Below are 13151 nucleotides of genomic sequence, written 5' to 3' on the forward strand. Positions count from 1 at the left end.
TACAGCGGGCAATGGAAATGAAGAAGCTTTGCAGGTAGCATGAGGAGGCATCATCATGCTGGTGTAGTGAACCCAGGGAAACAATGGAGTTCAGGTTTCTACCTGTTTGTCTTTGAGGCGCTCTCCATGGATGAGAAAGTCGCTGTGGCCGCTCAGCTCAGCAGGTGCCACCTTGCAGACACCGACTCGGCTGAGCCCTCCACCCTCCTGTGCTAACCAACCCCCACTCGAGTCATCCCGGGTCATTACCACCGCTTTGACGCGTACGATGTAACTGTCACTGAGAGAGAGAGAGAGAAAAACAGTTGGGTCTTTAGTAAACAGTACCAGCAGTATCCCAAGGCTTCTGCTATAATTTTAAAGATGCTTTACCACAGGGTTTAGACTTTGTTTTGACTTCAGTAATGAAACAAAGAAAACTTGGTAACCTTTTACATTAACGTTCCTGTAACTCACATTATTTAGCACTTAAATTGACATGAACAAACCATGCACTTTAGCATTAATACACCATCAATTAACAAAGTAAGTAACATGTATGTTCACACCATCAACGAGTAAAATTAAGCCCACAGTTAATTATTTGCCGAAGACAAACTAAATAACACTGTTATACATACAGGACACTTTCTTGATGGAATAAAAACATGTAGTCTATTCCCTTCTAGTGGGTTTCATTCATTTGGTTTGATAGCATGCAATATTGTTAGCATATCGTTTATCCTACGTGTATTACGTCACTCTACCCAATGGAGAATGAGTGTTGAATGTGGTTTACGATATTGCACGGTTGTCAAGAAAACATGACGTCACACATCGGAGCTGATGCAAATATTCAGTGAGAGTTTTCTGCTGTGCATGTGCAGAAGCATGTCTTTGTTCGCCCGGAAAGAGAAAGATGCATTGAACACCTGAAAGGCTACCAAAACTTCATTAGATATTCTTCACACGTATTTACAAGCAGTGGCGAACCGTCACTATTAGAGCTGGGACTTCAGCTCAGCCAAAACTTAGCCAGACACCAAAACAGCAACAGAGCAAAGGATTTTGAAAGGGATTAGCAGCCGGCTGCCAGGTCACTCCGTTGTGTGTAGTTGTCGATGTTGATTTTAAAAGTAAATTACATAGGGAAGTGAATACTTAAAGGAGAACTGAAGTAATTTTTAAACTTGCTTTATTTCTTAATTAACGTGTTATTCAGTTACATTTTCGGTTTTAGTAACCTTATATCGTGACTCGTATTGGCAACTAATTTCAATTAAATATTATACTTATCGGCCTATTCGGTTTTTATCCATGTTGAATTTAGTTTGTTTGGTCCACGGTAGGCGTCGCTTATCTGTGCGATCTTCGAGACTTGTGCGAGACTTCGAAACAAAGTGTCAGCCAGGTGTCAGTGCCGCCATTTTGAAAACTGTTTTCCAAATGAAATATTGCACAAAAACGAGTTTAAAATGACGATTACTGCCTACTTTTTTTAAAACTTTCCTGATTGCTATCAAAACACACAAAACTTCCGGCTTGATTACATCAGCATTCGAAAGAGGTCGCGCGCATCTTTTGACAGCGTTGGCAAATGTTGGTCATTTTGATTTCCGCTGTACGTTTTACTTCCGTCCTACGATGTCTCGCACAGGTCTCAACGAATCTCATTCACGGCCATTGCTTTGACATATGGACTGATATATTACATAGCATATATCAAAACACTCATAACTTGCTATAGCAGTGACAAAATAGCTATCAAAAATCTCATCTCATCATCTCTAGCTGCTTTATCCTGTCCTACAGGGTCGCAGGCAAGCTGGAGCCTATCCCAGCTGAATATGGGTGAAAGGCGGGGTACACCCTGGACAAGTTGCTAGGTCATCACAGGGCTGACACATAGACACAGACAACCATTCACACTCACATTCACACCTACGGTCAATTTAGAGTCACCAGTTAACCTAATCTGCATGTCTTTGGACTGTGGGGGAAACCGGAGCACCCGGAGGAAACCCACGCGGACACGGGGAAAACATGCAAACTCCGCACAGAAAGGCCCTCGTCGGCCACGGGGCTCGAACCCGGACCTTCTTGCTGTGAGGCGACAGCGCTAACCACTACACCACCATGCCGCCTGCTATCAAAAATGCATTCCTATATTTAATAAAATTAGAGAAATAAAATTTTGATAGAGTCAGGAGACAGAAATCTTTGGCTACATCCAGACAACAACGAGATTTTTTTTTTTAGTGGGTAAAAATAAATAAATAAATAAATAATAATAATAATATCGCGTCCACATGGGCAACGGATCAGTAAAATATCAGGTACATATGGCAACGCAACGCTTGCTGAAAATGATGCAATACACATGCCACACCCTCTACATGCGCTGTAAGACGGTCCCATTGGAGACACCAGAACAATGGACCCTTTTCACGTGACGTCACGACAAACGCGGCCGCCATTTTGGACGTGTACTACCAGTAGTTTACCACAGCCGACAATGAGGAACGGCAGCAAAGAAAGTGTTTATTTTCAGCAAGACTTCCATCATGCCACTATATTGTTGTGCACCTGGATGTAGTAACCATCAACAAACAAGGCAAGGGTTATCATTTTATCGGATCCCGACGGAGAAGATGGATAGCGGCCATTAACAGATTGGCAGCCCTCGGCATACCAGCGCTTGTGTAGTGACCACTTTGTTGGAGGTAAGTCGAATAAAATTAGCCAGAAAAGGCATTACATTGCTGTTAACATTCTGTGGCGGCGAGTGTGTAACCAAATAGGCTAAAATAACCCATTGTAACCTCTTTGTTCTTCTGTAGTAGCTATTGTTGACTAGCTAATGTCAACAAGTAGCTGGTATATTACTGTAGCAATGTTTACGTTCAGTCATTTGGATGACTGTTAAAACCTTTCAGTCTCAAGTTTTTCCTTTACTGGATTTACTAGTTTACTGTAATTATGATCCGGCAGCTATTTACACCGGATCCAGTATAAATAGCTGCCGGAACCGACGTCCGAGGTTCCGGAGCGCGCTCCGGCTTGCTCTCCCTCAAATTAAGCAGCGCGCGCCGGCTTGCTCCCGGAGTGCTTCGGCCGAGGTTCCGCTCAAATTAAGCAGCGCGCGCCGGCTTGCTCCCGGAGTGCTCCAGCCGAGGTTCCGGAGCACACTCCGGCCGAGGTTGCCGTCAAATTAAGCAGCGCGCTCCGGAACCTCGGCCGGAGCACTCCTGGAGCAAGCCGGAGCGTGCTCCGGAACCTCGGCCAGAGCACTCCTGGAGCAAGCCGGAGCACGCTCCGGAACCTCGGACGTTGGCGTGTATGGCGATGGGTTTTTAATGACATAGGTATACAGATCATGTGGGCCGAAGTCAGGTAAACACGAGGGCTTGGTGTACTTCCGTACGTCAGTGAACAATCCTGGTGGAAGCAGGTAAACGTCGTTCTCTAAGCCTGCTAACCTCAATTTTTTGCAAATACCTCTCCCTCTGCTCGCCCTGTAAATGCCCTACGTCGCTGGATAGTGAAGGTGTTTTCTGCATCTCGCTCCTTTTTCTTTTATGCTTTTCGTTTGTCGCCTTCCTCGCATTCAAACTGATTCGAGCCGAAGTCCACTACATGTCCAAAATGGCGCTCGCGTTTACGAAGGTCATGTGACTGAAAAGGGTCTATAGAAGAAGTAGGACGCATGCGCATAAACCCCTTCTTCTACCCGGCGTGAAGCACTCACAGGCATTGTTGCTGTTGTTGTTACGAATGATACGCGCGAGAGTGCTGCTTGTTCTAGTCATGTGGTTGTGACATCATCGTAAACAAATCCGTTCTACTCATCCAGACGACTTCGCAACGGCGCCGTTGCCAGATTTTTTCCACTCTGGAAACCGTTCTCAAAAAATATCGTTTTGGGGCACCCAAAACGCCGGTGCCGTGTGGACACCAGGCCGAAATGATAAAAAAATTTTATCGGATTCACCTGAATCCGTTGCCGTGTGGACAGGGCCTTAGTTTCTTGGTCGTTACCCTGTGCTGCTTGCTCTTGATAACACTCGCTTGACTGCTTTATTAGCATTCGCTAACACTACTGATGAACACTACACCAGCTGGAAGGTGACTGCACTGCTGTGCTAATGGCACTGATTCGCGGGTAAGCTTGCACTGGCCTTTGAGAATGCTGATATGTAGAGTGTGCGCGTTTGTATTATAATAATAATAAAAGCTTTTTTCATGGTATATCACATATATTCCATTCAGCTAGCATAATATTGAACTTATCTTCGACTCGTTCAATATCATGTTAGCTGAATGGAATACAGTATATCTGACATACCACTCAAAGCCAGCCAGTATTATTTAAGTAATAACCGGGTGAAGTCGAGGTTACTCCTCAGTGATATTCACTGAGACTGAGGCAGATGATTGTTTTAGTATAATTACACAGATTATTTTTTAAAATAATCATATTTAAAAAAAAAAAATTTCAAATCTTCAAAAGCAGCATCCAAACGTAATAATAGCACAGTATAGATTTGTCACTTATCTACGCCGACTCACATAAAATACTTTGCTTTGAAACCGATAAATCACAATTCCACCTTCCCTTTGAATAGTTTTAGATCAAACTTCATAGCATCTTTACAGCTTTTAGGAACAGCATTTTCTTTCATAATTTGCAATTCTTCCTCACTTACAGTGACGAAGCGATCGGCAGCCATTTTTCTGAGTCGCTCGAGGTGATTATCGAGAATTATTATACATATAGGACACTTTTTCAATGGAATAAAAACCATGTGCTCTATTCCCTTCTAGCGGGTTTCATTCATTTGGTTTGATAGCATGCAACATTGTTAGCATATCACTTATCCTACATGTATTACGTCAGTCTACCCAATGAAGAATGAGCGTTGAGTATAGTTTACGATATTGCATGGTTGTCAAGACAACACGTCACCCATCGGAGCTGATGCAAATATCCAATGAGAGAATTTTCTGCTGCGCATGCGCACAACTGTTTCTCTGTTCACCGTATTTATTTCACATAAAACTTCCGTGCTAGTGAGCGACTGTGACAATTTGTAAACAAATATGGCCACTTGGTTTGCTTCGTTAAACACAGAAGATTTTGAGAGAATTTTGAAAGAGAAAGACGCGTTATAAATCATAATGGCCTTTTTCATGGTATATCAGATATATTCCATTCAGCTAGACTCATCTTCAACCTATTCAATATCATGCTAGCTGAATGGAATATATCTGATATACCACTCAACGCCAGCCAATATCATTCAAATAGTCGGAATCTCTCAACCAATGCAATTTTCTCTAAATCACCTCCCTATTTACACTAATAACCAATATGAAGCAGCACCTTAATGAACATGTTCAATGGCAAAATTCAGAACTGATGCTGAAAAGTAATTCCAGTACCTGAATCCATTCAGTCATGGATTGAATAAACAGTCAATGTGGGTGCTTTTCATTAGCATTTAGACATCCACGAATTAATAAGTGTAAACTTGTCAACATTAATAAACCATGAATGCCAGCATTAAGTAATGTTAGTTAAATGTAAAGCATTATCAAAATTTCCTCGTTAGGAATAATGAAGATTATAATGCAAACCTATTTCACTGTGACATCTACTCGATGGAGAGCTGGAAAAGGATCTTACTCTCCCTGAGCATGTGAGCAGGACAAACTCTGCACCCGCTTGCATTCATCCAGAACTTTGTACAAAACAAAACAGAGCGTCTGTCATGTTGCGCATACCAATGAGGCAATCAAGTATCAACACAGACAGCATGTTGGTTTGAGAGCGACCGTACAAACTCAGTGAGTGGAAATGCTCCTCGTGGCCAGCAGACAATAACAGAGAAGGAAGAAAATTTGCTCCCTTGGACGTATTTGCACAGGATCTAGTCAAAAAGCTTGGGTGCAGTTTACTTTAACATTCACTCGACTTAGCAATTCAAACAGCTCAGCGAGTCTTCTCTCCTATTCTTCCTCCGTAATGCTTAGCAAGCCAAGAGTCAGCCTTATATGGTAACCCAAGTCAGTGTGTTCAATAATTAACTAAAGTGAGAGAGGGGAGAGAAAGTGAAGGAGAAAGACAGAGAAAGAGGGGGAGAAGTGACAGGAAGGAGGTAAGGCCCGTCTGCATACGACTGGCTCACTTCGGTTGATCATTCCGAGTCATCCGTATCAATTAGGTTTTTTAAAGTCAACTAAGACAACTAGTGGTCAACTAGTAATAGTTCTATACACTCATTGGACACTTTAATAGGAACACCTGTACACCTACTCATTCATCCATCTGTTATCTGTAGCCGCTTATCCTGTACAGGGTCACAGGCAAGCTGGAGTCTATTCCAGCTGACTATTGGCGAGACGTTGGGTACACCCTGGACAAGTCGCCAGATCATCGCAGGGCTGACACACAGAGACAACCAACCATTCACAGTCAATTAAGAGCCACCTATAGAGATCTTGCATGTGACGTCACAGCCGATCCAGATTGTAACAGACGCCATCTTGTCGGTCAAACGCCATATTTCCGCCTTCTACTTCTGCTTCTACCTTTTCTTCTGGAAAACCCTACTATATACAATTCTACTACAACGGCTGCGGCTACAAGCTCTCCCTACCTGTGCACGTTTATGTTTTTTTGTGTGTATTTTTGCGTGTTGTTCGTCTGTACCGGACTTCAATATCCACTACAACCGTATGGACTTACTGGACATTGGTTTCCAGCAGAAAATGATGGTTTGTAGCGATTTCCATCGCATGCACAACATTCCGGACGAGATAGCGAGACCAGCGGGGTCTCCGTGGATTGTTATCGGGTCTGGCAGGCGAAGGAGGCGGCGTCGGGAGCGGAAGCAAAAGCGAGGCTGCAGGCAGAGCCGGCCTGTTGACTAAGCTCAGAAAACAGCCACTGAAATCTCCACTGCCAAGCCTCTACCTCTCCAACACCAGATCCATGGTAAACAAGACGGACGATTTGGAATTACAGCTGGAATTACCTTATTCTATAATCGGCTGGTCAGTGCTATACTAGATACTACTGATATATCTAGTATCAGTACTAGTAATACCGTATTTTCTGGACTATAGAGCGCACCTGTATATAAGCCGCATCCGCTCTATTTAAAAAAATAAAAATAAAAAAAAAGATATACAAGCCGCACCGGGCTATAAGCCGCAGATATCTATGTTGAAAAATTTGATATTTACTGCATGTACAGAACGATTTTGTACTGTAAATGTACATGTATGTACCTGAACAGATTATTTCCGAACAGTGCCTTTTAACACGGCAGCAACTTTGCTGATTAAAACGGAACAGAACCAAGAGAAAATAACCGGTATTTATTTACCTTCATTTCTCCTGTGTTTGAAACCACAAGTCACTTTAATCATCTTCGCTGGATTTGAAAATAATTACCAGTTAGTAATTTGTCGTGCGTGTTCTATCTGCTAAAGATCTGCTAATTCTTCTTTGCATTGATTTTTCGTCTATCTTATTTTTGATTCTACTTCCGGTTAGAGCGCCCCTAGCGGTAGAAGAAAAATCCACAGAATAGCCGCACCTTTGTATAAGCCGCATGGTTCAAAACCTAGGAAAAAAGTAGCGGCTTATAGTCCAGAAAATACGGTACTTAAGTGACTTACCCGTCCAATGAGGATTGTTATTTTCTTGTTTACAAGATGCCACATCTGAGGGTGGCTGACAAATCCTGAATTTCTGTAAAGATAACTGTCCAGAGATTTATAAGCACGCAGTGCTTCACCACTGAACAGCGAGGGAAAGTTAAATGAGGTATTTATACACGTCTGGGTATTCCACCTCTGGCAGTTCAATATCCACTGACACGGTCGTGAAAACTACGTCCGGTAATCGATAAGGGTCACTAATCTGTAGGTCGTTTATTTTAGACATGTATCTAATTATCTGTTCATTAGAAAAATGAGCCATGTAGTCCGTTGGTTGAAATTGATCCATTTTGTACACGAGTGCAGCAATATTCAGCTGTGTTTTTTTACCGACAAGATGGCGGCTGTTTACATTCCGGTCACGTGACTGCAAGATCTCTATTAGCCTAACCTGCATGTCTTTGGACTGTGGGGGGAAATCAGAGCACCCAGAGGAAACCCACGCAGACATGAGGAGAACATGCAAACTCCACACAGAAAGGCCCCCGTTGGCCACTGGGCCAGAACCCAGAACCTTCTTGCTGAGAGGAGACAGTGCTAACTACTACACCACCTGCTCATTCATGCAATTATATAACCAATCAGCCAGAAAAATCAAGTAGATGCTGGCCAGCAGGAGCAGGGTAATGTTCACATCACCCATCAGAATGGGGAAGAATGTGATCTCGGGTGATTTTGACCATGGCACAATTGCTGGTACCGGTATTTCTGTAATTGCTGATCTCCTTTTTAAACACAAATATCTCTCGAGTGTACTCAGATTTACTCTCAAAATAAATAAATAAAACATCCAGTGAGCAGGGGGCGGCACGGTGGTGTAGTGGTTAGCGCTGTCGCCTCACAGCAAGAAGGTCCGGGTTCGAGCCCCGTGGCCGATGAGGGCCTTTCTGTGTGGAGTTTGCATGTTCTCCCCGTGTCCGCGTGGGTTTCCTCCGGGTGCTCCGGTTTCTCCCACAGTCCAAAGACATGCAGGTTAGGCTAACTGGTGACTCTAAATTGACCGTAGGTGTGAATGTGAGTGTGAATGGTTGTCTGTGATAACCTGGCGACTTGTCCAGGGTGTACCCCGCCTTTCGCCCGTAGTCAGCTGGGATAGGCTCCAGCTTGCCTGCGACCCTGTAGAAGGATAAAGCGGCTAGAGATAATGAGATGAGATGAGATCCAGTGAGCAGCAGTTTTGCGGATGGAAACACCTTGTTGTGATCAGTCAATAGAGAACAGGCAGACTGGTTGACAAAGGTTACAGTAACTCCGATAACCACTCTGTACTATTGTGGTGAGCAGAAAAGCATCTCAGAATTCACAACATGCCAAACATTGAGGTGGACAGACTACAACAGCAGAAGACCATGTTGGGTTCCACTTCTGTCAGGCAAGAACAGAAAGCTGAGGCTGCAGTGGGAACAGACTCACCAAAACTGGACAGCTAAAGTCTGGAAAAATGTAGCCTGGTTTGATGAATCTCAATTTCTGCTGAGGCACACAGAAGGCAGGGTCAGAATTTGGTGCCAAAAACATGAATCCATGGACACAAACCTGCCTTGTGTCAACAGTCCAGGCTGTCGGAGATTGTGCGATGGTGTGGGGAATGTTTTCTTGGCACACTCTGGTCCCATTAACACCAAATCAATCATCGCTTGAATGCCACAGACTATTTGAGTATTGTCCCTTCATGGCCACAATTTACCAGCTTCTAATGGCTCCTTCCAGCATGATAATGCGTCATGTCACAAAGTAAAAGGCGTCTCAAACTGGTTTCATGAACATAATGAGTTCAGTGTTCTTCAGTGGCCTTCCCAGTCACCGGATCTGAATTCAATAGAACACCTTTGGGATGTGGTAGAACAGGAGATTCGCAGTATTAAATTGCACCTGAAAAATCTGTAGGAACTGCATGATGTAATCATATCAACATGGGCCAGAATCTCAAAGGAACGTTTCCAACATCTTCTGGATTCCATGCCATGAAGAACTGAGGCTGGTTTGAGAGCAAAAGGAGGCCCTACTCAGTATTAGTATAGTGTTCCTAATAAAGTGCTCAGTGTGTGTTTTTATATTTTCTATAAAGAGAGGATATTACACGGTCGCACGAAGATATGAAGTTCATCTTCGAGTGACAAACGTATTCAAAAGTGAGCAAAGCAATCGAGTGAAAATATTTTTCAACACAAGAAGATAAACTTCATATCTTTGCACCACCTGAAAAAATGTTCTTCATATTTTATGGACACCCACAAGAAACAAACAACTTAAAAGAATTTTAATATCGAATCGGTTCACCATTTAGACAACATACGGCTAATCAGCAGGAAAACACTGGGAGTGACACCATCGGAGTGAAATATCGGGAATTATTATACACACAGGACACATTTTTAATGGAATTAAAAAAAAAAAAGGTGTTCTAGTCCCTTCTAGCGGGTTTCATTCATTTGTTTTGATAGCATGCAATATTGTTAGCATATCGCTTATCCTACGTGTATTACCTCACTCTACCCAATGGAGAATGAGTATTGAATATGGTTTACGATATCACATGGTTGTCAAGGCAACATGACATCATACGTCGGAGCTGATGTGAACATTCAATGACAGTTTTCTGCTGCACATGCGTAGAAGCATTTCTTTGTTCACCGGGAAAGAGAAAGATGTGTTGAACACCCGAAAGGCTACCAAAACTTTATTAGATATTCTTCACGTGTATTGACGAGAAAAACTGGAAAAGAGAGTGTATAAAAAAATAAAGGCTTTTTTTCATGGTATATCAGATATATTCCAACTCGTTCAGTATCATGCTAGTTGAATGGAATACGTCTGATATACCACGAAAAAAAAGCCAGCAAATATTATTTAAAATATTATAGTGTTACATACATAAACTGCAGTTTGTGTATTTTGTGAGAATGCTACAAATGTTAAGATGGACATTCAAGTTAGAACTGTGTATTCGGTAATTTTTATTGAGGGTGTTCATTTGCCAGTGCTGGATTTAGAGCACAAAAAGAAAGAAAAAAAAAAAAGGGAGGGAGGGGGTGTTTCGGGCCACAAATTAAACCTTTATCTATATTACTGTATATTAGCACTACATTCTTTATAGTGGAAAATGGGGGGTCCATGATGTATGATTGAACTTTTAATGGTAAAATACTTTCTCAAAACCAAATATAAAATTTGACCCAGTTATCTTCATGCTGTAGAATGAGGAAACAGCTTAAGTCTTAAAGTAATTAACCAAGAAATTTTGACATTACGGAGGTTATGTAATGTCATCATTATACATTAATACAAGATGTTAAAGAAATTAAGTGGACTTTAGCTTAAAAAAAAAACATGTTAAAGTTGTAATATCAGTCTGTTGGGCCATTTCCCTAGGCGCGGCCATACTGAATTAGCCAAATACATGGAGATGAAAACGATGGTGGCGCTGCATGATGCTGTGTGACATAGGATTCCGCATGTCTTCCTCATTCCGTCCTGGATCCAAGACGTTTGGCCGAGTGGCTTCATCAAGTAAAGCAAGAAAACTTTACTCCTGAAAAAAGCAGCAAATTGTGCAGTGAGCATTTTACAGAAGATTGTTTTGTGGATCGGGCGGCACGGTGGTGTAGTGGTTAGCACTGTCGCCTCACAGCAAGAAGGTCCGGGTTCGAGCCCCGTGGCCGACGAGGGCCTTTCTGTGCAGAGTTTGCATGTTCTCCCCGTGTCCGCGTGGGTTTCCTCCGGGTGCTCCGGTTTCCCCCACAGTCCAAAGACATGCAGGTTAGGTTAACTGGTGACTCTAAATTGACCGTAGGTGTGAGTGTGAATGGTTGTCTGTGTCTATGTGTCAGCCCTGTGATGACCTGGTGACTTATCCAGGGTGTGCCCCGCCTTTCGCCCGTAGTCAGCTGGGATAGACTCCAGCTTGCCTGCGACCCTGTAGAACAGGATAAAGCGGCTAGAGATGAGATGTTTTGTGGAGGACTCGTATGGAAAAAAAATCACTGGGAAGAAGCGAGACATGAGACAGAAATGACAACTGAAACCAGATGCGATCCTGAGTTTGTTTCACCACAAAACACAGACAACGGCAGCATACCGTGTCACACATCAAATGGCTGGAAGATAAGCAGGTAAAAAAAATTTTTTTAAATAAACAGGCAATAAACTAGCCACTATTTTATTTTGATTCCTTTTCTAATATTGCATTGCCATAATTTTTGTGCAGAAACGCAAACAAATTGACCAAGAAGTCACACTAGACCATAATATTATACTATAGTCTAGTATAGCATGCACTTGTACACCTCCGCTGCGCTCACAGAAAATGACAATCACGCACGATGGAGTCATGGCAGCCTCCCTGACAAAAACAAAAAAGTCCCATCTATTTTCATCACTTTAGCAGTTATATTGTTACAAACAAATTCAACATGATATATATAAGACCGACTTCTAGCGCAATTTGTTTATTTGCGAGATACTTTCTTTAAAGGTAGACTGCCTTTCAGATTTTAAGTGTAGGCCATAAAAAAATTTTCCTGACACCCAGTTATTTTTGTTTAGTGGACCGAAAGCTACTGAACTCAAATCACAGACTTCCAATTTTATTAGTTTTTCTTTTTTTTTATAGAACAATTAATGAATTTAGGGCAACGTGGCCCTAAATTCTCCACTATTTTTTCCTGCTTCACCATGACCCAAATTCAAGATGCTACATCATGCATCACATGGTGGGCTTTCCCTGTTCACGCAAGGCATTGTGGGATACAAATTTGGAACAGGAGAGAAAAACTGAGGACACGAATTAAACGTAGAAGACCGACTACAGTAACGGAAAGCGAGAAGAAAAGACGTTATGTTGCGAAGGAAAGGAAACACAGGACCAAACTAATAAATAAATATCGGCGGTCAGTGAGCACCTCGGTGTGATCAGCTGTTCGTTTAGCGACAGAATGATGTAACTACATCAAGGCCAACTACAGGTCAAGGTAAACCTGTAGATGGCAGTAATGCAACACTGGATACCAGCTGCTGTAAAACCCAAAAGGAGAAGAAAAAGAAGGTGGTAAACCTATGCATGCGCAGACGGACTTCCTCTGTCTGCACGAAGCGAGTGATTTCATGCGCATTATTTGCTCAGGAATCCCCTCAAATTAAATAACTTCCCAGCCACAGAATGGTCTGTTTTTTTTTTTTTAAGATATTACAGAAATAAACATGCATCACAATGACCAAATTTCAGAAGGAACTAAATTTCACAATTTCACCGATTTTATGAAATCGAAAGGACGTCTCGCTTTAAACCGAGGGCTGGTTGTTTAAATGGTTTCCTAGTTATATGAATCTGCAGACTCCAGCACTCTGTCAATGGAAAGGGAAAGCATTGTGTGCTAAAAACATTACAGCAAGAGAGAACCGAGCTGCCATGCATCAGCAGCTCTGGAGAAAGTATCCCAGTATCT

The 13151-nt window shown here is 42.5% G+C and overlaps 1 protein-coding gene across 1 annotated transcript in view; it reads right to left on the reverse strand.

Moving 5' to 3' along the window:
* Nucleotides 1-13151, reverse strand: part of spred2b (sprouty related EVH1 domain containing 2b) — a 75808-nt gene that overhangs the window by 15314 nt on the left and 47343 nt on the right. Inside the window, exon 2 of the mRNA XM_060925531.1 lies at nt 103-280. Within this exon, the coding sequence (XP_060781514.1) occupies nt 103-280 (178 nt within the window). The remainder of the gene's footprint in view (nt 1-102; nt 281-13151) is intronic.

This window comes from Neoarius graeffei, chromosome 7 (genome assembly GCF_027579695.1).
Source record: "Neoarius graeffei isolate fNeoGra1 chromosome 7, fNeoGra1.pri, whole genome shotgun sequence".
Lineage (NCBI taxonomy): Eukaryota > Metazoa > Chordata > Actinopteri > Siluriformes > Ariidae > Neoarius > Neoarius graeffei.